The sequence below is a fragment of the Erythrolamprus reginae genome, chromosome 1, assembly GCF_031021105.1.
Source record: "Erythrolamprus reginae isolate rEryReg1 chromosome 1, rEryReg1.hap1, whole genome shotgun sequence".
NCBI lineage: Eukaryota > Metazoa > Chordata > Lepidosauria > Squamata > Dipsadidae > Erythrolamprus > Erythrolamprus reginae.
In genome coordinates this window covers 105,853,785-105,876,833 of record NC_091950.1, presented here as the reverse complement: position 1 = coordinate 105,876,833, position 23,049 = coordinate 105,853,785, and the positions used below count along the sequence as shown (strand labels likewise).

At 38.1% G+C, this 23,049-nt stretch overlaps 2 protein-coding genes across 6 annotated transcripts in view; both read right to left on the bottom strand.

The window, feature by feature from the left end:
• Positions 1 to 3,197: 3,197 nt before the first annotated feature.
• On the bottom strand, positions 3,198 to 14,114 carry LOC139162486 (actin, alpha skeletal muscle-like). The gene is made up of 3 exons (XM_070742930.1): positions 13,986 to 14,114; positions 11,131 to 11,259; positions 3,198 to 3,341 (listed from the first exon to the last, which is right to left on the bottom strand). The coding sequence occupies exons 1-3, from the start codon at positions 14,112 to 14,114 to the stop codon at positions 3,198 to 3,200; spliced, it is 402 nt and encodes a 133-aa protein (XP_070599031.1).
• Positions 14,115 to 20,901: 6,787 nt separating this feature from the next.
• Positions 20,902 to 23,049, bottom strand: part of LOC139172328 (golgin subfamily B member 1-like) — a 51,591-nt gene continuing 49,443 nt past the window's right edge. For all 5 annotated transcript variants that reach the window (XM_070761316.1, XM_070761337.1, XM_070761347.1 and 2 more), the window contains 2 exons: positions 22,408 to 22,522; positions 20,902 to 21,561 (listed from right to left, as the gene is read on the bottom strand). In XM_070761316.1, coding sequence (XP_070617417.1) covers positions 21,403 to 21,561; positions 22,408 to 22,522 — 274 coding nt within the window. In that variant the 3' untranslated portion in view covers positions 20,902 to 21,402. The remainder of the gene's footprint in view (positions 21,562 to 22,407; positions 22,523 to 23,049) is intronic.

Below are 23,049 nucleotides of genomic sequence, written 5' to 3'. Positions count from 1 at the left end.
GGCAGCCCCGGCCCTCTAGAACCAACTCCCCCCAGAGATTAGAATTGCCCCCACCCTCCTTGCCTTTCATAAGCTGCTTAAAACCCACCTCTGCCACCAGGCATGGAGGAATTGAGATACTCTTTCCCCCCAGGCCTTTACAATTTTATGCATGGTATGTCTGTATGTATGTTTGGTTTTTATAATAATGGGTTTTTAACTGTTTTTAGTATTGGATTATTATTATATGCTGTTTTATTATTGCTGTTAGCCGCCCCGAGTCTGCGGAGAGGGGCGGCATACAAATCCAATAAATAAATAAATATTCCCAGAAGCACCAAGCTATACGGCCAATCATGAAATTGCTAGGATTTATGCAGAACAGGGTATAGTAGGGTTGAAAGGAACCTTGGAGATTTTCTACTCAGACCCCCTATTCAAGCAGGAGACCCTATAACCATGATGGTGAAACTATGGCACATGTGCCACAGATGGCACGTATCAGAGGGCATGCGAGGTGTTGCCCTGTGTCAGCTCCAGTGCACATGTGTGCCCTAACCAGCTGATTTTCAGCCTTGGGAAAGTCAGTTTTGCCCTCTGGATGCTTCAGGGAAGCTTCCCTGGAGCCTCGGAGGTAAAACAAATCACCCAACAGACAAACTGGATGTTCAGAAAAATGCACTTCCGGTTTGCCGCTGTGCTGTTTTTTTGCAGTCCAAAGGATTCAAGGAAGCTTCCAGAAACCCAAAAATGCAAAAAACCCAGCACAAACCGGAAGTGCATTTTCCCGAACTTTCAGTTGGTGATTAATATGTCGGAAGAAGACCCCTTCGGAAACAGGCAATAGTGAGAACTGGTTTATTGAAATCGGTCGGCAGAACTCAGCCGCAACTAACTTGACAGCTATTTATACAGGAACTTTGCTGACAGAAACACCAACCATGTAACCGTATTATGCCCGCCCAAACAGGGCTTCCCCAACAACAGCCAATGGCTGCAGGGAAGGTTTTACCCAATCAGAACTGCTGCGGATACATAACAGTGATTTTTTTTCACCTCCACTCCAGGGCCTCAGAAAAGTCTGTGCGCATGCGTGGGGGTGGCATGCAGTGAAAGGCTACCAAAATGTTTACTACCACAGTGTGGGCGTTGCTAATGCAAGACGCCCTGCATTTTCTTTCAACATCTTTCAGTGCAAGTTGGTGCTCTGGGGTGGAGCTCCGTTTTCGCTACCCCACTGTGTCCGTCCCCACGTCCCGGCAGCAGCCCACCCAGTGCGCATGTGTGAGGGTGAGAGAAGGGGGATGGGCATGTGAACATATGCTAGTGTGCCCACACACACCCTTTTGGCATGCATACCGTTCCAGACAAATCCCAAAGGTGCTTTTTCAGGAGGCAACTAGACAATAGGGGTGACACAAAGACAATAGGGATGGCCACAAAGAACAGAGAGTCAAGCTATTCTCCAAAGCATCTGAAGGTAGGAGTCTACGGAGAAGGATGGCATACAAATCTAATAAAATAAATAATAATAATAGGACAAGAAGCAAGGGATGGAAACTAATCAAAGAACGAACAAAGAAGAAATTAGAGCAATTAGTCAGTGGAACCCATTTGCCTCCAGAAGTTGTGGATACTGGAAGTTGTAAAGAAGAGATTGTACAATCATTTATCTGAAACAATATACAGTTTGCTGCTTGAACAGAGGGTTGGACTAGAAGATCTCCAAGGTCCCTTCCAACTCTGTTATTCTATTTTAGATTAGACTTTGTGCCATGGAGTAGAACACATGGTCTCCTAGTTTCTAGCCTGAGGCCTTAACAGATAGTTTTTGACTTGTGGCCATAATTGGTCATTGGTCATAACTGATTGTTAAGCAGGATGCACTAAATGAGTTGCATTCAATTTTATGACTTTTCTTTTTAGCAAATTACTGTATTTTTAAGTGAATAATGCAATCATTAAGGTTAAAAATGGCGATCCCAGGATACTGCAACCCTGATAAATATATACTGCTTGCCAAGCACCTGAACAGTAATCATTGTGAGGATGTTTCCAAATGTAAAATAATGCACTTGGGGAAAAGGAATCCTCAATCTGAGTATTGCATTGGCAGTTCTGTGTTAGCAAAAACTTCAGAAGAGAAGGATTTAAGGGTAGTGATTTCTGACAGTCTCAAAATGGGTGAGCAGTGTGGTCGGGCAGTAGGAAAAGCAAGTAGGATGCTTGGCTGCATAGCTAGAGGTATAACAAGCAGGAAGAGGGAGATTGTGATCCCGCTATATAGAGCGCTGGTGAGACCACATTTTGAATACTGTGTTTAGTTCTGGAGACCTCACCTACAAAAAGATATTGACAAAATTGAACGGGTCCAAAGACGGGCTACAAGAATGGTGGAAGGTCTTAAGCATAAAACGTATCAGGAAAGACTTAATGAACTCAATCTGGACAGAAGGAAAAGGGGGGACATGATCGAAATATTTAAATATGTCAAAGGGTTAAATAAGGTTCAGGAGGGAAGTGTTTTTATTAGGAAAGTGAACAGAAGAACAAGGGGACACAATCTGAAGTTAGTTGGGGGAAAGATCAAAAGCAACATGAGAAAATATTATTTTACTGAAAGAGTAGTAGATCCTTGGAACAAACTTCCAGCAGACGTGGTTGGTAAATCCACAGTAACTGAATTTAAACATGCCTGGGATAAACATAGATCCATCCTAAGATAAAATACAAAAAATAGTATAAGGGCAGACTAGATGGATCATGAGGTCTTTTTCTGCCGTCAGTCTTCTATGTTTCTATGTTTCTATACAGTGATGGTGTAAGTGCAAGGACCAGTTAGAAGTCATTAATTTCATTATAACTTCAAATGGTTGCTAAACGAAAACTTGTAAGTCACTAATTGTACCCTTTAACTGTTACAAAACACAAAATACTGAATTCACAGTCCAAAAGGGGTGGGAAAATTCCTAGTGCACATTTTGTTTTGGGGCGGCAAAAAAGACTTTGAAGAAGTAGCTTCCCAATTATCATAGTAACTCTTTGCTTATTACTAGAATGAAAACTCTGATGCATATTTTAGGCACCAGAAAACAACACTTAATTAATTGGCAAAACCATTTATTATATTTTTAGAGATGTGGAAAGAAACCTAAAATACGCCTACTCTCCCTAAGAAAATAGTGAGAAATCACAAGGGAGCCTTTATAGTAAATTACTCAAAAACATTTGCGATGGACAATGGAAGGGCCTGCTTCTTCATATTCATCTTTGCTGATCCACATTTGCTGGAAAGTTGACAGAGAAGCTAATATGGAACCTCCAATCCAAACAGAGTATTTACGCTCTGGAGGTGCAATTATCTAGAAAAAGTTTTAAAAAGAAAAGAAATGAATGCAAAAATCTGTTGATATCACTCATAATTGTTAAAGAGACCTCTATTTAATTTCATTTATAATTATTGTAGAAAAATGGAGAGAATGCAGCATGCAGTTATAATATCTACAATAATTATAAGGTTATATGGAAACCAAGACAATTGTTTAAAACTAACAATTATTCATCTACTTCATGACATATTCTATGATGGTCTTTTATTTATATTTTAGCTCAATTTAAACTGAATGATTTATAGCCTGGTCTATCCTAAAAGCTCAGGGACATCATATAAAAGCAGCCTAAGAGCACTTGAAAAGCAGCATCAATATATATATCTGAGTCTAACATACCAATCATACTTGTGTTATTCAATAAGACTTTGATCCTTTCTCCTGAGTGTTACGGCTGGTTCACCGTACAGATAGTCCTCAACTTATAACCATTCATTTAGTGACCATTCAAAGTGACAACATCACTGAAACAATGTGACTTTCACACTTACAACCATTGCAGCATCCCTATGGTCATATGATCAAAATTGGCAATTGGGTCCTCTTTATGATAGTTGCTATGTCCTGGAGTCATGTGATCACCTTTTGTAACCTTCGGGCATGCAAAATCATTGGGAAAGCCATATTTACTAAACAACCATGTCACTTATTTTATACCTGCAGTGATTCGCTTAATAATTGTGGCAAGAAAGGTCATAAAATGGGGCAAAATTCACTTAACAAATGCCTCACTTAGCAACAGGTATTTTGGGCTCAATCATGATTGTAAATTGAGGACTATGTGTACCTTTTGAGGTTACTATATCATCCAGACATCTCTATAAATAAGTTAGAAGACAAACAATGTTCTCTAATTAAATTGCACCAGTACCCAGAATATGACACAGAAAGCCACAAACAACAGATGGCCCTATCCTGCCATTTTACTCCAGGAATGAGCCAAGAGACTTGTAGTTTATCTTGTGATCCAAATATATTTCTATATGACAGGAAGGTGGGAAGGGGGGTAAAAGGTTATGGAAATTTTATTTTAAAAATCAAAACGTCTTTTTTTTTTTTGAAGTATCACTTCTTCCTAGAGCAAAAAGTGGCATTTTTGGAAAAAACAGTTTAAAACTAGATAGAACATTTGCTAAATTTGTGTATCCCAATGTCAAGAAAGATAAGAGTGCATCATTATGATGAATAGCAAGGGTGATGCTATTCATCCTAAACTTTTTATTATATCAAAAATACAGTTGTTGAAAATAAAATGCTCCAGGGCTAATATATTATGATATTAAAGATAAATAAGGCAATGGGTCCAGATGGCATCCACCCCAGAGTTCTTAAAGAACTCAGATCTGTCATTGCTACCCCCCTGACTGATTTGTTTAACCAATCCCTGTTAACAGGAGATGTTCCTGAGGACTGGAGAATGGCCAGTGTTGTGCCTATCCACAAGAAGGGCAGTAGAGAAGAAGCTGGTAACTACAGGCCAGTTAGCTTGACATCAGTTATAGTTAAAATGATGGAGACTCTACTCAAAAAGAGGATAAATCAGCACCTAAAAAACTATAACTTATTGGACCCAAATCAGCATGGCTTTACTGAAGGCAAATCATGTCAGACTAATCTCATTGATTTCTTTGACTATGTCACAAAGGTGTTGGATCAAGGTGGTGTCGTGGATATTGCCTACCTGGACTTCAGCAAAGCCTTTGATACGGTTCCACATAAAGAGCTGATAGATAAATTAGTGAAGATTGGACTTAATCCCTGGATAGTTCAGTGGATTTCAAGCTGGCTGAAGCATAGACATCAGAGAGTTATTGTTAATGGCGAGTATTCTGAGCAGAGACAGGTTACAAGCGGTGTGCCACAAGGGTCTGTTCTGGGTCCTATTCTTTTTAATATGTTTGTGAGTGACATAGGGGAAGGTTTGGTAGGGAAGGTTTGCCTATTTGCCGATGACTCTAAAGTGTGCAATAGGGTTGATATTCCTGGAGGGGTCTGTAATATGGTAAATGATTTAGCTTTACTAGATAAATGGTCAAAGCAATGGAAACTGCAGTTTAATGTTTCCAAATGTAAAATAATGCACTTGGGGAAAAGGAATCCTCAGTCTGAGTATTGCATTGGCAGTTCTGTGTTGGCAAAAACTTCAGAGGAGAAGGATTTAGGGGTAGTGATTTCTGACAGTCTCAAAATGGGTGAGCAGTGTGGTCGGGCAGTAGGAAAAGCAAGTAGGATGCTTGGCTGCATAGCTAGAGGTGTAACAAGCAGGAAGAGGGAGATTGTGATCCCCTTATATAGAGCACTGGTGAGACCACATTTGGAATACTATGTTCAGTTCTGGAGACCTCACCTACAAAAAGATATTGACAAAATTGAACGGGTCCAAAGATGGGCTACAAGAATGGTGGAAGGTCTTAAGCATAAAACGTATCAGGAAAGACTTAATGAAATGCAAAATGGACTGAAAATGGGAATTCTTACACACATTTTTATTTGCACTGAGGGGTCTTAGCTGATTCACTTTTACAACATTTCATACAACTGCATTGTATTACTGGGGAACTGCATGTTTCATTGAAATATTGAAATATTCAGGCATTTCATTGAAATATTGAAATATTCAGGCATTTAATATCCAAAGCCTGAATGACAGATACTCCCAACTCTCTGCAACATTATGACTAGAGCCTTGGCAGTTCCATGGTTAGAGTGCTGTACTGCAAGCTACTTCTGCTGATCATCGGCAGATCGAATCACAGTATGCTCAAGGTTGACCCATTCTTCCATCCTTCCAAGGTCAGTAAAATGAGGACCCAGATTTTATTTATTTATTATTTATTTTATTTATTACTTAGATTTGTATGCCGCCCCTCTCCGAAGACTCGGGGCGGCTCACAACATGTAGAAACAAATCATAAGTAAACAGACAAATTTAAAAATATTTAAATATTTAAAAACCCCATATGCTAACAGACGCACACACAGACATACCATGCATAAATTAAATATGCCCAGGGGGAGATGTTTCAGTTCCCCCATGCCTGACGGCAAAGGTGGGTTTTAAGGAGTTTACGGAAGGCAGGAAGAGTAGGGGCAGTCCTAATCTCCGGGGGGAGTTGGTTCCAGAGGGCCGGTGCCACCACAGAGAAGGCTCTTCCCCTGGGGCCCGCCAACCGACATTGTTTAGTTGACGGGACCCGGAGAAGGCCCATATGCTTACTCTCTGTAAACCTCTTAGAGAGGGCTATAAAGCACTGGGAAGCAGTATATAAGTCTAAATGCTAGTGCTAACAACTACAAAAGGAAATCCTTGTGCAGCACTCTTGCTGCAAGCAGTGTTGAGGCACAACTCCCTATGACGATGATAGTATTTAAGCGACACCAGGTGAGTAAGACATAACCAGAAAATCCATGAGATTTTCCTTAATATTCTGATAATTTGGGTATGTTTTCATATAAGCTCTGGCAGCAAATGCTTCAGACAACCATGCTTGAAAGCTCTGTTACAGAGACCTGAATCTGAGATTTTTAAAAAATTTACTGCTTCAAAAATTTTCATTCCAGTTACTTTCAGGATTGTCCATAATGGAAAAAGTTGCTCAGGGGATTCAAGTGTAATATATTTACATACTAAATCAATGGCTTGTCATTCTATTCATATATAATGACTAGATCCCCCCTATTTTGTGTCTAATTTTTCACATTTTATAAGTGCTAAACGGAAACCATTCAGTTTTCCACCTGCAATGGCATTTCAAATTTTAAAATTAAATGTATGGATGAGCTAAGAGTGATTTCCCTTCTCCGTGCTGTGAAAGAACAATGAAGATTAAAAATAATGCCACGTTCTTGTGCTTTCTCTTTTGTGTGCCACATATGTTGAATGCCACTTTGAACAGATGAACCCAGATCTAAACTCCATGGTTTTGCATTTCATGTCTCAACACTCAATTTAGCGCCATTTGACACTTATTACAAAAAATCTGGCCAGAGCCCACAAATATGTGTGCAATGTTTCAAAATTGCTCTACTAACAGTTGTTCTGTCCTCGCTGCTTCATTTAATTCTGTTCATGCTATCATCCAAGTTCAAGTTGCCAACTACATCATTTGGAGGAGAATTCCTGCTATTGAATCTGGGATTGATGCCATTGAAGGGCTCAGAAATCAGTTGAGACAGCCAAATAGTGTGGCTCTTGTAATTCTATCTCTTTAGCTGTTTTATTTATTTATTAGATTTATATCCCAACCTTTTTTTGGTTATGCCCCACCTAAGCATCTCTAAAATCCTGATGCCCCCCCCCCATGACATATAATTCTTACTATTCAAAAAGTGAACTCTTATTCACACGAACTAAGCCTAAAAGCCTATTAACTTGATTTTAAAAGGTTCCAATTGCGCCCCCCCCCCATTAAAAATTAAATTGTCTCTCTATGGGGCATGGGCCCAATGTTGGGAACTACTAGTATAAAGTCTTCTGCTTGAGCAGGGGATATCCTCCAAGATCCCTTCCAATTCTGTTATTCTGTTATTCTTTTGTCCTTCTCCTTCGTTCTATGGGTATTGGCTATGCTATGGGAACCATGGTGGCACAATAGTTAGAAGGCTAACTCTATCCACAGCCAGGAGTTCAGTTCTGACCAGTTCAAGGTTGAGTCAGCCTTCCATACATCTGATGTTCAAGGTTGAGTCAGCCTTCCATACATCTGATGTTGGTAAAATAAGAACCCAGGTTTTAGGGGCGGATGCTGACTCTGTAAACTTAGAGAGGATTGTAGAGCATACTGATTACATTCTCATTTCCTCCTGATAAAAACATGTTAAGATTTCACCTTCCCATCAGGGGTAAGTTCTAATTTTTTTTTACTACAGGTTCCATGGGTGTGGCTTATTTTGTGGGCACGGCTTGATGAGTATGTGACAGTGGATATGGCTTCATGATGTGACTGGATGGGTGTGGCTTCATGGTCATGTGACTGAGTGATCATGTGACTGGATGGCTTGGTGGTTACATGACTGTGGTGACATTGAGTTGGCCATACCCACCAGTCACATGACCACCTAGCCATGCGTCACCCGGCCAGTCATTAAGCAGATCATATTAGTGCCCCGTGGGATTTAAAATTATGAATTTAATGGTCCCTGAAGTCCTAAAGGTTGGTGGACCCCGTGATAGAGGACCTCAAAGTCTTACTAGCTATCTTCCCTGCTTCTGAGCTTTTAATGATTTAGCACATAGATAAACAGAGCTGTGAAATTTTGGAAGACAAAGCATTGAGCAAACACAGTAAAGAATGTATCACAGATGCAACCTTTTAAAACTTTAGAACTACTTGACAACACAGAAAATAGAAATGAAAGGGGAAAGGGAGAATTACAGACATGTGGTGGGAATAATTAGGGCTGAGAATGGGATCAAGTGAAATGTTATTTATGAACAAGCTATGCTACCATCTAGAGGACAAAGTATGTCATTCCATTTGCTCAGACTATCCTCAAAAAAAGCAGAAGCACAGCATGTCAGTGGAGATTCCCCATAGAGAGAATCTATGCATAACTGAAGAAGCTTCCTCAATAAGAGAAATGTTTTCAAAAGAAAAAAAAACCCCAAGGAAGTTCAGTTGCCTTTTTAAAAAGCACTTTGGGATAGTAGCACGGTGATTTTGAATCAACTAAAGGGACAAAGAAAGGATGAGGCAATTTCTGAAGGCCGAAAGGAGGAAACTAAGAAATTCTCACCATAGCATCATCATTTCTATAGAGTACAGTGGTACCTCATCTTACAAACGCCTCTTCTAACGAACTTATCAAGATACGAACCCGGTGTTTAAGATTTTTTTGCCTCTTCTTCCGAACTATTTTCACCTTACAAACCCAAGCATCCGCTGCTGGGATGAAGGGGTTTCTTTTTCCCCCCTTTTTTGAAGAAAGAAAAGGGAGGGGCTGCTTGGAGTAGGAAACATTTTGCAGAGAACAACGTGCTTGCAAAGGAACTGAAAGGGTGTCTTTTGAAGAAAGAAAAGGGAGGGGCTGCTTGGGGGAGGAAATTTTTTGCAGAGAACAACGTGCTTGCAAAGGCACTGAAATGGTGTCTTTTGAAGAAAGAAAAGGGAGGGGCGCCCCCCCTTGCCTTTCTTCCTTCCCACTCACCCTTTAGCCTAGCCTTGCTTCTTCCACCCGCCCCCTTTAGCTGCTCCTCCCTGCCCTCTGTTCGCCTCCCTTCTAAAGTTTGGGATTTTCCTGAAGGATTTGCACGTATTATTTGCTTTTACATTGATTCCTATGGGAAACATTGTTTCATCTTACGAACTTTTCACCTTACGAACCTCCTCCTGGAACCAATTAAGTTCGTATGATGAGGTACCACTGTATTTAGATATGAGCCTTCATGTGAAAACCAAATTTTCTAAGCGACTTCTAGAGTTCTGCTAAAACAATCACATAAAATCAAGCAAGCCAACAAACAAAAATATTTATGCTAGAACGGAGGACATAGTCTGGATCGCTACAAAATTTTCAGCATGGTGGCAATAACTTTATATCTCAGCTACTGCTTATAACTATTCCCTGTCACAGATATGCTGAGCAGAAACACAAGCAAAATATACAGCAATGTGAACCCTTGCACGCTTAGTATTTCCAGCTTTATTTGTTTGTTTGTTTGTCAAACATGTACAAGATAGCAGGTATAGGTATAAGCATAAGCGAGATAAGTACAGATAAATGAAGACAATAGAACATTAGGAATGGTAGGCAAGATGGTGCGCTTATGCACACATTGCATAAATTATGCACAGATTGGCCTATGATTACCTTGTGGCACAGACGAGTGTGTGGGAATAAATAGCCGCAAAAGCATAACTTCAAGAAAAAGCATGCTTGCCCACTCCGCAATTGTTTTCATACAATAAGTGTTGTGGTTAGCTCTGGCCCAGCTCCTGCCCCAAGGACTGTGGATGTGGGGGAGACATCCACATGCTGCAGGCCTGTTTTGCTCTCAGTGGAATCTGCTGATGAAGGCTCCTCTGACCAAGAAGACAGGAGTGACAGGGAGGAGGAGTGTGTGGCAGACAGCTCAGAAGGAGATCAATTATCTAGCTCCTCCTTGGATTCGGAACAAGAGTTAATGATACAGCCATGCATGCAGAGAGCGATGCATAGGCAACAACAACTGAGAGATTATTATCAAAGAAAATGAGGCCACCTGTGGTTGGGTGGGGCTGTGGTAATTAGTGAGGCAGCTATAAAGAGCAGCCTGTGGGTTTGGCCACTGTGGAGGTTTATCTGATCATTGTGTTTCGTGACTGCCTTGCTGACTTCGATCTTTGTGTACTGATTTTTCCCCACTTTGAAACTAAACCAGAGCAAAGTGTGTTTCACTTTATGAAAGAAGAAGGACTGTGAATTACCTCACAGCTGCAAGCTAAGTATCTCAGAACTGATAAGGGACTTGTACAAATTACCAGTTTGTTTGGAGACAAGTGCTCTTTGCTATACAAAAAGAGTGCTTAGTTTATTTGCATTTTCGGTATAAAGAGCATTGTTTTGAATTTTCAAACGTGTGTGTGTCTGAAATTTGTATCTGTGACTTTTCGGGAGGATTCTGCCAGAGAGCTCAACAGAACAATAAGGAGACTTTATATTGCATAAAATAAACTTTCTGGTTGGTTCCAATGCAAAAGAATTAGCTATCTCATTGGTGCAGGTATTATTACTTGACATTTTCAAACGTAGCAAATCACAGGGAGTCACCAAAAGCACTCACCTTTTCCATATCATCCCAGTTTGTGATAATACCGTGTTCAATGGGATATTTCAGAGTCAGAATACCTCGTTTACTTTGTGCTTCATCCCCAACATAGCTGTCTTTCTGGCCCATCCCTACCATAACTCCCTGCAAAATGTATCAATCAAAGGAAAACATCACCATTAACACTGTATCACAAACATTGCATAGACTAACTAGCGTCTGGTGTAATTAGGCATCAGCATTAACAAGAAGAGGGGTAAATTCTTTTATTCTGCTTTAATCTATGTCTTTGGCAATCCCACACCATTCCCTTTATATCTTTCCCTGCATAGGGAAAGAGGAGTCAACACTCATCTTCCTTCAGCAGATATCTATAACAACTAGACAATATTATTATTATTATTTATTAGATTTGTATGCCACCCTTCTCCGGAGACTCGTAAAACCACATATCAGCATACATCAGGCTATATTATGATAGAAAATCAGTCAATGTGAATTTACAGGTAGTCCTAATTTAATATTCACTCGTTCAGCAACCATTCTGGATCACAACACTATGGAACTAGGGTTGCTTATAAAAAGTTCTTATAATTGTGGCGGTTACAGCATTCCCATGCTTGGTGTCCGTCTGATTTTGCAACCTTTCAAAAGAGTCAACAAGGAAGCTGGCAAAAGATTGCAAATGAAGACATTGTGAGTGCAAGATGCTACAACTATGCAGGATTTACCTAGTGACCAGACTGCCAGAATTGCTGTTGTAAGTTAGGGTGGTGACATCACACTGAAAATCTATGTTGCTTAGCAATGGTCCCGATTACTGTAAGTGAAGACTACCTGCACTATATTGTAAGTAAGTGAGGACTACCTGTATTATATGGTGTGGGACCAATACAAATTCTATAAGGTATGAGTTTAAAACTTTCAAGTGTCAATATTTGATTTACTTCAGTGGGAAAACAACCTGCTGCATTGCACTTTTATTGATACTTTTTCCCCAAGGAACGGGGAATACACGCACATACTTGTCTGGAAGAGGTTCCATGGAGAATTGTGGATTGCACTGCTAAATAAGCATGTAAGATCGTGCTGTAATTCTCCCAATAAAATCAACAAGATTTAATGTTTAATTATGCCCAAATTCTATGCCATACATCAAATACTCCACAGCAGCTCTCATCAAGGTGATTTACTTCCCAACTATACTATCTTTGCTTTTGATACACGTTTAGAATTGCTAAGTCTGTTTTGCTTTGCTTCAGCTTATATTTTAAAATACTGATTTATTTGATGATGTGATGTTCTTTTGATTTTTTTAAATAAAACTAGGTTGACTACATGGAAAATATTACACTATAACATATTCAAACAATTCTATAACTTCTTCTGAGCGAATGGAATTCTATGGAGAGGGGCGGCATACAAATCTAATAAATAATAATAGTAATAATAATAACAACTGTGTATACCATATTTGTAAACCAAGTTATATAACAGAATTTAGTAGCCTTTCTTTTTAAAATGCACATTCTAGATTTAACATATATGTGTAAAACCCTGAAGACCATTCATAGAGACAATCTCATGTTTGGTAAAGTATTTTTAATCTATACATTTTATATTATTTCTTACAGGCTGCCTTAATCAGTTGATTGCAAATGACTTATATTGTTGTTATTTATCTTAGACGATCATTCATCTTGCAGAAATGACTGTCTTATAGAAACATAGAAGACTGACGGCAGAAAAAGACCTCATGGTCCATCTAGTCTGCCCTTATACTATTTCCTGTATTTTATCTTACAATGGATATATGTTTATCCCAGGCATGTTTAAATTCAGTTACTGTGGATTTACCAACCACGTCTGCTGGAAGTTTGTTCCAAGGATCTACTACTCTTTCAGTGAAATAATATTTTCTCACGTTGCTTTTGATCTTTCCCCCAACTAACTTCAGATTGTATCCCCTTGTTCTTGTGTTCACTTTCCTATTAAAAACACTTCCCTCCTGGACCTTATTTAACCCTTTGACATATTTAAATGTTTCAATCATGTTCCCCCTTTTCCTTCTGTTCTCCAGACTATACAGATTGAGTTCATTAAGTCTTTCCTGATACGTTTTATGCTTAAGACCTTCCACCATTCTTGTAGCCCGTCTTTGGACCCGTTCAATTTTGTCAATATCTTTTTGTAGGTGAGGTCTCCAGAACTGAACACAGTATTCCAAATGTGGTCTCACCAGCGCTCTGATGCTTATGTTTTATACACTGATATGCAACATTGATAACATCAAAGAATTAAACAATATTTTATTCTAAAACATTTTGTACAGAGTTCCATACCTATCACTAGGCAGTGCATCCATTTGCCTCAACTAATAGAGGCTGAGTAGGACAGTAATTGCCAGGAGTGTAGACAGGAAAAGTAAAATAAAGTCAAGATGGAAGCTGGGACTCTATGATTTGCATACATGCATCTCTCATCACAACACATGTAAAAAAAATGTTAAAAAAAAGAACAAGCCACCTTCCCTTGGATGGCAACCTCCTTGCTCTTTCTCTGAATCTCCTGCCATTTTCTTTTATTCACAACAAAGTTTTGCACACCACCTTGCCAGTTTTAGTTTCCTAAATTGGTCTGCTGTCTCCAGATGTAGCGATCAGCTAAAGGAAAATCAATTACGAAACTACTAATTTCCTACATATGGAATGGGATATTTTTTTAAAAAAAGGTATTGGAGCAATCCAGTTTTATAAACTGTTGAACAATGCTTAATGGTTTTTGAGATGTACTCAAATCAAATGCAGTGACTTTTAAAATAGTAAGGACAGGCTTCAGTTTTTTGTTTAATTTATATTATTTAAACTGACCTGGTGCCGAGGTCGCCCAACAATAGATGGAAAAACAGCTCGGGGAGCATCGTCTCCTGCAAATCCAGCCTTACAAAGCCCAGAGCCATTATCACAGACAAGAGCTGTGGTTTCATCTTCATCACCCATGACTCCACTCTGTCCTTTCAGCAAAAGTCAAAGAAAAGAAATAGGTCTGGAATTTGGAAAATAATTCGAACTTATCAAACTTCATTTACACAAACACAAGATGAACAGGAAGCAACCCAGTAGAATGTCCTAAAACTCTTTGCTACCGATTTGCGCATGCTTGTGTGTATGTGCAACACTTCTGTGCATGCGCAGAAGCGTCCAGGGTGGGTGGGCGGAGTCCAGGGTGGGTGGGCGGAGTCCAGGGTGGGTGGGCGGAGTCCAGGGTGGGTGGGCGGAGTCTCCTGATGCCGGTGCTACCAATTTGCAGAACTGGGCCAAACCGGGATCAACCCACCACTGAAGCAAACCACATAATATACCGGTAGCTTCTAATAAATTCAGAAAACATATACACAAATCAGTGAATATGACAGCGCTGGTTTTAATTATATCCAAGCTGAAATAACCTGAAAAAGAACTGCTCATAAGGTCTTTAGATTTACTTGTTTGTTTCTTAAATGTTCCTCTTTCTGGCAATAGAAGAACATTAAGCTTTTTAAAAGATACAAATAAAATACTCCAACTACTCACAAGATGCTTATGTATGGGGTGAAAGGAACAAGATTTTTTTTTCTTCTTGAATATCCTGAATATCTGTTTATGAATTGGAAAGAAACTGTACGCGTTTAAGAGCATGCCCTAACTCCCCTGAATATCTTTATTCAGCTGCATAGACAAAGACATCTCTTAGAAGTGTACATATATCCGTTCGTAGACATTCATCAAATTCTCTTGAGAAATATCAAACTGACGATCTTAATTCTTGTGCGTTCCTCAGTAACAATTGAAATCTGGGCATATTAATGGATAGGATTCACTCTTAATTAGAATTTGAGTAATTTATTTTTCTGGGCTGTAGGAATATTCACTAGAACAATAGGGGAGGAGTACTATTTCCTAATTAAATTTACTGCCTACTACCTTTTACTGAAACACAGTGGGGATGGGATGAGGTAAGGAGAGATTTGCCTGGAGAAAATACTAAAATTTCCCACTCTACTTTTTGGGTTAACTTCTAATTGAAAGTGTATCAGAGCCTTGCTCCAGGACCTACTCCTGATACTAATACACAGAAGAATCCTATTTATGAATCTTGTAGTGATGACTAATATCTCTATCTAGAACCTCCTACTCCAGTAACCAGATTCTATCTCGGAGGTGAGTAGGGAACAGAGCTTCCTGCCTATTACTTTTCCTCATATGAAGACATCATTATGTAGTTAACACAAGAAAGTCCTATGGCTTAGATTATGTTCAATTTGTACATAAAGCAAGTATGTTATTTGAAGCTAGTCTACAGCAGCAGCATGTTCCTTACCCACCCAAATTATCCCCATAATATAAACAATCTCAACAGGAAAGATCTAAAAATAGACCCTCACTGGAAAGCTTTGGTTAATTCTTTGAAATGGCAGCTGTTCCCACTAAGTGCTCACTTACAAGAACTATTGTGTTATTTGTGAATTGAGAACCATTATCAAAAGTACTTGTTCTAGGAAGTGGAGATAGGACCGGGTTTATTTACCATAAACAACAAGTACAATAGTCTTCTCTTGAGTCTGAAGAAAGTTTATCTATAAGGCTAGATGGTTTCTCTTCACTTGTGCTCGTAATAATCAACATGGTTTAAGAAAGAAACAATCAAGAAAGGCATTGTTCAATGGAGTATCTGTTAGAAGCCATTAGAATCCATATACAGTGTTCCCTCGATTTTCACGGGTTCAAACTTCGCGAATAGCCTATACTGTACCACGGTTTTTCAAAAAATATTAATTAAAAAATACTTTGCGGGTTTTTTTTTCCTATACCACGGTTTTTCCCACCTGATGATGTCATATGTCATCGCCAAACTAATAATCTTTGCAAATAAATAACCCCCAAAAAAATTATTGTTAATAAATAATTATGTTTATAAATATCAGGATCACTAAGTGTCTTATTCAATGGTGAGTACCAGTAATAATGGTGAGTAAATGGTTGTTAAGGGAATGGGAAATGGTAATTTAGGGGTTTAAAGTCTTAAGGGATGGCTCGTGATACTGTCCATAGCCAAAAATGGTGTACAGTGGTCCCCCGATTATCGCGAGGGTTTCGTTCCAGGACCCCTTGCGATGATCGGTTTTTCGCGAAGTAGCGGTGCGGAAGTAAAAACACCATCTGCGCATGCGCAGATGGTGTTTTTACTTCCGCCGCAGCAGCGAGGAGCTGAAGACTGGGGTTTCCCCGCCGCCCACGCAAACTCCTCGCTGATGCCCGCCGCTCGCCCTCCCGCCAGCAAGAGGGGGAAGACCCAGGGAAGCCACCCAGCAGCTGATCTGCCCGGCGCCATCTACGCATGCGTGGCCATAGAAAAAAGGGTGCGCATGCGCAGATGGTGTTTTTACTTCCGGGTTGAAAAATTGCGATATAGCGTTTTGCAATGATCGAGATCGCGAAACTCGGGGGACCACTGTATTTACTTACGCATCTCTACTTCGCGGAAATTCGACTTTCGCGGGTGGTTTCGGAACGCATCCCCCGCGAAAATCGAGGGAACACTGTACTTCAGATTTTTACTCCATTTCTTTTAGACATATTGAACTGTACAACATGCTCTTGTTGCAGGTATTTATTCCCAATAATCTTCCCTTTTTAAAGAAGTTAGCCATTCAATAAAGTTCAGGAGCTCAAAGAAAGTCAAAGGTGATTTAGTAAAATTGTCAAAGTGAATATTTCAATCATTTTTAAGGTGCGGTGCAATTAGCTAGAACGGAATAGAAAAGAACATAAAAATTTGATGCATTGAAATGTGTTCTTCTGAAATGTATTTGGAATTCAGAACATGCTTCCCTACCAAAAACAAATGGGTTTCTTCATAAATGATGCAAAACATAGGCATTTTCAATTTGCGAATAAAATGGGGACATGGTTGGCATACAAATTGCAAAAAGAAAAAGTGATGCTAAAGAGACAAGAAGCAGATACTGTAATAGCAGATTATGTGGATATGCGAAAGAATTCTAACATGATACTCTCTATACAAAGGTCAATAAATTTCCCCAGAAAAAGTGGATGAATTCTTGCAGAAACAGAATTTGTTCCAATATAGTACGAAACCAAGATACACCATTTTATCTATACTGTTAAAATGAATTAAAATGTCAAATAGCTTAGCTCAGTGATTTTCAACATTTTTTGAGCTGCGGTACATTTTTTACATATACAAAATCATGGGGCACATTGAGCGGGGGGGAGTGGGGGGCGGCTAAAAAAAGTTTAGACAAAAAAAATTCTCTCTCTCTCTCTCCCTCCCTTTCGCTCTATTTCTCTCCCTTTCTCTCTCTTCCTTCCTTCCTCTCTCTCTCCATCCCTCTTCCTTTCTCTTCCTTCCTCTTTTTTGCTCTTTCTATCTCTCCCTCCTTCCCTGCCTCTCTTTCTCTCTCTCTCGCTTTCTTTCTCTCTTTCTCTCTTTCTTTCTCTCTCTCTCTTGCTTTCTTTCTCTCTCTCTCTTGCTGAGCTTCGCGGCACACCTGACCATGTCTCGCGGCACACTAGTGTGCCACAGCACACTGGTTGAAAAACACTGGCTTAGCTTGAGTGCATTGGCTAAAATTGTTTTCAGACAATTTAATGAATTTATGCACACTATTGAAATTTAACTAACAATGTAATATATTTATTATTATTATTATTATTATTATTATTATTATTATTATTATTATTTATTAGATTTGTATGCCGCCCCTCTCCGAAGACTCGGGGCGGCTATAAAACATATTAAAATATGTTTCGATAGATCAGAAGCTTTTTAAAAAATGAAATTGAAGTTACTTTTACGAAATGGGAAAAAGGTTATCTACTAAATACTTACCAAAAAGATACAAGGAGGCAACAAAAAATGCAACAGTTCTCTTGGAACAAGTGAAACCCTCTCACCTTCTGTTACATTTATATAGCAGTATGTGGGATGAAGTACTAGACTATACAGGTCTGCCATGCCATTTTTGGAAACATTTTTTCCAGAGTATGCTTATCACTTTGACAGCTTACAAGGCTGGATACTCTTGGATACTTTCCCGCTGTAGGTTGTTAAACTGGCTTCCTCTTTGCTTCCCAATCCTTTTTTTCCACTTTATGTTTCATTAACCAATTTGCTTCATTAAATTATTTAGTTAACTGTCAAGAATTTTGTTCACTCTCAACTGGCCATAATTCCAAAAGAAAAAAAGTAACCAGGTACAATAGTATGGCATGAACCATTCAAGTTGTCATCAGGTTTTGGAAGAAAGCAGACATAGAATAACTACCTTATCTTGGGATGGGATGACTCTATGCCTGAAAAGTGTGGCTGACTCATAATTGCTGGTCATTTCCTTCTATCTCTTTGTTTGGTTTACATGGCCTATAGCACTGTTTTTTTAACCCAGCCTCTCAAAAGAGGCTTAGTTATTCTTGGAATAGGTTTAGATCTATTCTATGAATAACTAATCTTAATCCAATCCATTATAAAGCCTACTATACTAAAAGTAGTATGTTAGATTGGGAAAATCGAGTTAGAAACATAGAAACATAGAAGACTGACGGCAGAAAAAGACCTCATGGTCCATCTAGTCTGCCCTTATACTATTTCCTGTATTTTATCTTAAGATGGATATATGTTTATCCCAGGCATGTTTAAATTCAGTTACTGTGGATTTACCAACCACGTCTGCTGGAAGTTTGTTCCAAGGATCTACTACTCTTTCAGTAAAATAATATTTTCTCATGTTGCTTTTGATCTTTCCCCCAACTAACTTCAGATTGTGTCCCCTTGTTCTTGTGTTCACTTTCCTATTAAAAACACTTCCCTCCTGAACCTTATTTAACCCTTTAACATATTTAAATGTTTCGATCATGTCCCCCTGTCCTTTTCCTTCTGTCCTCCAGATTATACAGATTGAGTTCATTAAGTCTTTCCTGATACGTTTTATGCTTAAGACCTTATACCCTCAACTCTTTTTAAATGCTTTCTTGGCCAAGGTACCATGTTTACAAGATTAGTTAGTACATTCTCAGTTCCTTATGCCAATCCTCCATAAAACCTTTTTCTGATTTGGAGTCCTCAACTTATTCCAATTCCCAATTGCAGAACTGACTCAATAAACTAGTGTGTGAGAAGCTGGAAAAAGCAGTCCTCAAATGCTCTGCAAAATACCTGTGAATCACTATAGGAAAACTTTTACTCACCATGAAGAAGAGATCGCTCAGCATTCATAACTTGTGGATTGCAGCTTCTTCCACATCAGTAAAAATTATACTTAGGGATTGCAGCACATAATTGTACAGAGATCTACTTCTAGAGATTAATCTTCAATTCAAAGCATAATAGTGATCTTCAAATAGTTCATGAGTGTGAAGAGGTAGAGCTTTTATTCAGTGTGATGTGAGAGCAGAGCTTTGCGGTAAATAACTTTTAAGATTTATGCTGAGTGAATCATTCATTTCAGAAATTTAGTTACCCTGAAAACCATGTAACAATTTGGCAGGTATGGTATTTTAAAAAAATTACTACTCACATGCATCTTACCAAGATTAATTTTTCTAGTCAAAGTCAGAAAATGCTTGCAGTTGAAGATCTCAAAATAAACACTACATACGTTTTCTTTTTCGTGTTTGCATATGACAACTTACTGATTCAATTCATAGTTTTGTTCAAAATTCAGCAGCACTTCATTTTGCTGTAAGCTATTTGCTAGTTGTCAGGTCCTTTCAGACAACTGATTTCAGTAATGATTCTTTGTATTACCTTGGCTTTTCTCCATTAGGGAACACTTTTCAAGTGTTAACGGTAATTCGGCACACCAGCTCTACCACTCAAAGAAAGAAGTGAGTGTTGGTCTTTTTTCAGTACCAGCTCCTGATACTGTGATTAATTATCCTTAAAAAAATTCCCTTTTTTAAGTAGTGAAAATTATCTTTCTACAAAAATAAAGCAGAACAAGATATGTTAAAAGGTATAGAACTGCTTCTTATGACAAATTTTCCTTTCAATATGAAAGGTAATCAGAATTTATTTATTCATTTATTTTATTTCACTTTAGTTTATTTGATTTATAGGCTGCCCTTCTCCTTGCGCACACAGGGCAGCTCACAATAGTAAATTATTAATCAGATCATAGAATTATTAGTCAGATTAAATTTCTCAAATTAGTACTACCAACAGAACATGATCATTTTCCCAAGTCTATCCTCCATCTCTATTGTTTATATTACTAAATGGTAAAACCTGGAATGTTATCAACCACACACTTAATGTGATATGCAATTGGATTATAGCTAAAATAATAAATTACTGTGAATTGGAAAACTTCATTTTATAAAACACAAAGACTTCTCTTATGTAATGTCTCATCAAACAACAAAAATTAAAATGAATAGAATAAGATAGGATAGAATAACAGATGTGGAAGGGACCTTGGAGGTCTTCTAGTCCAACCCCCTGCTTAGGCAGGAAACCCTAAACCACTTCAGACAAATGGTTACCCAATATGTTCTTTAAAACTTCCAGTGTTGGAGCACTTACAACTTCTGGAGGTAAGTTGTTCCACTGATCAGTAGTTCTAAATGTTAATTTTTAAAATTTAAACTGTTAAACTGTTAAATTGTTATCTGTTGTTTTTTATCAGATTCCAAGAACTCAGAACAAGAAATTTAAACACTTTCAAAAACTGTACCCTTGCCAATCTCTTCATACAGACTATAGTAAGAATTCAATATATCAGACAAGTTCAATTCTTAAGATTTTATTTAAAGTTGAGAAATTCATAATGATTCTAGCTTTCCCACCCTATATATTGCACTCTGTGAACTCCTTGTTATAATCAAGAAGCAAAGAAACCCAATAGTTGAGAATCCTTTTTCCCAAATGTATAGTTCAACTCTGTTAAAATAAATTTATATAGAAAAGATAGCATTTACAACTGATTTGACAGTGTTCAGCTATTCCATATTCCCCGAATATATTAAACATCCCAATTGTAGCAGCTTCTAGTAGTGTGTTTTGATAATGTTTTTTTTTCTTAGCAAATATATTCCATTGTTACACAGCTACTCAAATCAACTTTGGAACTGGGTGTACATCTAAAAGTTCTTGTTAATGAAGTTGAAACCCACACCTTATGCTGAAAATATATAAACTGTATCCAGTGCATAGCTTTACAGTAGTTTTTGAGAAGTCCATTATCTCAAATTGGCACACAAAATAATTCACACAGCAAATTCAGTGCATTTATAAGACGCCTGATAGACATAAGACAACTAGAAGATGTAGCATCACCAAATAACTAAGAAAAAGATAGCGAGATTTTGTCCGTGAGGTCAGCAACTTGGAGCAGAAAATACTTCGTCCCCGAATCCATCTCCTAATAGAAAGTGTTCCTCTTTTTACCTGCACCAAATCAGAAAATACACCATGTTTAAAAGTGTACACTGGAAACTTTTTATTTGATCTGTTTAGTAAACACAGACTTAATTAATAATTGTGATGCAAAAACTTTCATAGGCACATAAATGTGATAATGCAATAATCTAAAGTGATTATAACCTTAGAAACATAGAAACATAGAAGACTGAAAAAGACCTCATGGTCCATCTAGTCTGCCCTTATACTATTTCCTGTATTTTATCTTACAATGGATATATGTTTATCCCAGGCATTTTTAAATTCAGTTACTGTGGATTTACGAACCACGTCTGCTGGAAGTTTGTTCCAAGGATCTACTACTCTTTCAGTGATGTTCTAAGTTACTTTATCTATTTATTTGACATATTTCTTTATCCAAGAATTAAACTTGCTTTTTAAATTATTACTATAGCTTTAGGAGATAGAGCTAGTTAATGGTTCAAGGATACCTGCTGAGTTTTATGATCGACTGAGCTTCCAGTTTTAGCCTCCACAATTATTTGCATATTTACAGAGGGGGTTGCCCTTAAACGTAGACATCTTAGTAATTTAGTGGCATTTCAAGGGGAAGCACTTCAATAGCTATGTATTTTTTAAAGTGATTCAAATATTGCAACTGTGAGATCAAGTGGCATTTGAGAAAACCATATGAGAAGAATTTTATTAAAATACTGGAATTATCTCAGTCCTGGATGCAAAGGAAAAAAATTAAATGATAACCTAGAGGCACAAAGTCTAATTAGAAATTATTTTCATCCTCTGTTCTCTGCTTTTTTTAAATATGTGAGTTATTTTCACATCAATGAGAGATATTTCATTTTATGAGCTTACCTTTTGCACTACATAATGTTCATTTGAATTGATGACCAGAGCTTCTCTTTCTTCATCAGACTCCATCTGAACAGCATAATCCCTGGGTGATGATCTGTAAGTAGTCATTTCAAGCCTTAAAAGAAACATTAATAGCGTTCAAGATTTCAGAAATTTCTAAGCAATAACCAACTATTTATTTATGTACACTATTCTTTGAATATCTGTTTCTTCGCCCAAATTACAATATTAAATTTTCTTACTTTTCAAGCAGGCAAGGGTTTTTTAATTAAAGTCCTATTTGTTTTCTTATTAAGTTTATATGCTGCCACATAATTCCAACTTCTGGTGACTTACAAGAAAAATATAATAAAAGAATCATCCAAAAGCCAAACAACCCCCCAAATATAACAATTTAATAAAGTCACTATGATATTAACAGACAACAAAACATTTATCTACATTATAATCCTCCTAATGATCACAGCCCACAATAACTAAAAAAAACCAACAACCACCAAAGCAAAAGTAGCAGGAAGAATAGAAAGTGGGGCGGAAGGAGGGAGAGAAGGAGGAATGGTAATAAGGGACCATATCACGTATGACTTCTGAAAGAATTAAACTTTCACTGCCTTATACAGTATAATATTAGCAAAGGGATCA

What these genes read in the sequence shown, in the direction of transcription:
- LOC139162486 (XM_070742930.1), bottom strand. Translation starts at nt 14,114, where the DNA reads ATGGGTGATGAAGATGAAACCACAGCTCTTGTCTGTGATAATGGCTCT. An exon ending in TTGGGCGACCTCGGCACCAG is followed by an intron (nt 11,260 to 13,985) that starts GTCAGTTTAAAT and finishes TACATTTTGCAG; the next exon opens with GGAGTTATGGTAGGGATGGG. An exon ending in ACTGGGATGATATGGAAAAG is followed by an intron (nt 3,342 to 11,130) that starts GTGAGTGCTTTT and finishes AACTTTTTCTAG; the next exon opens with ATAATTGCACCTCCAGAGCG.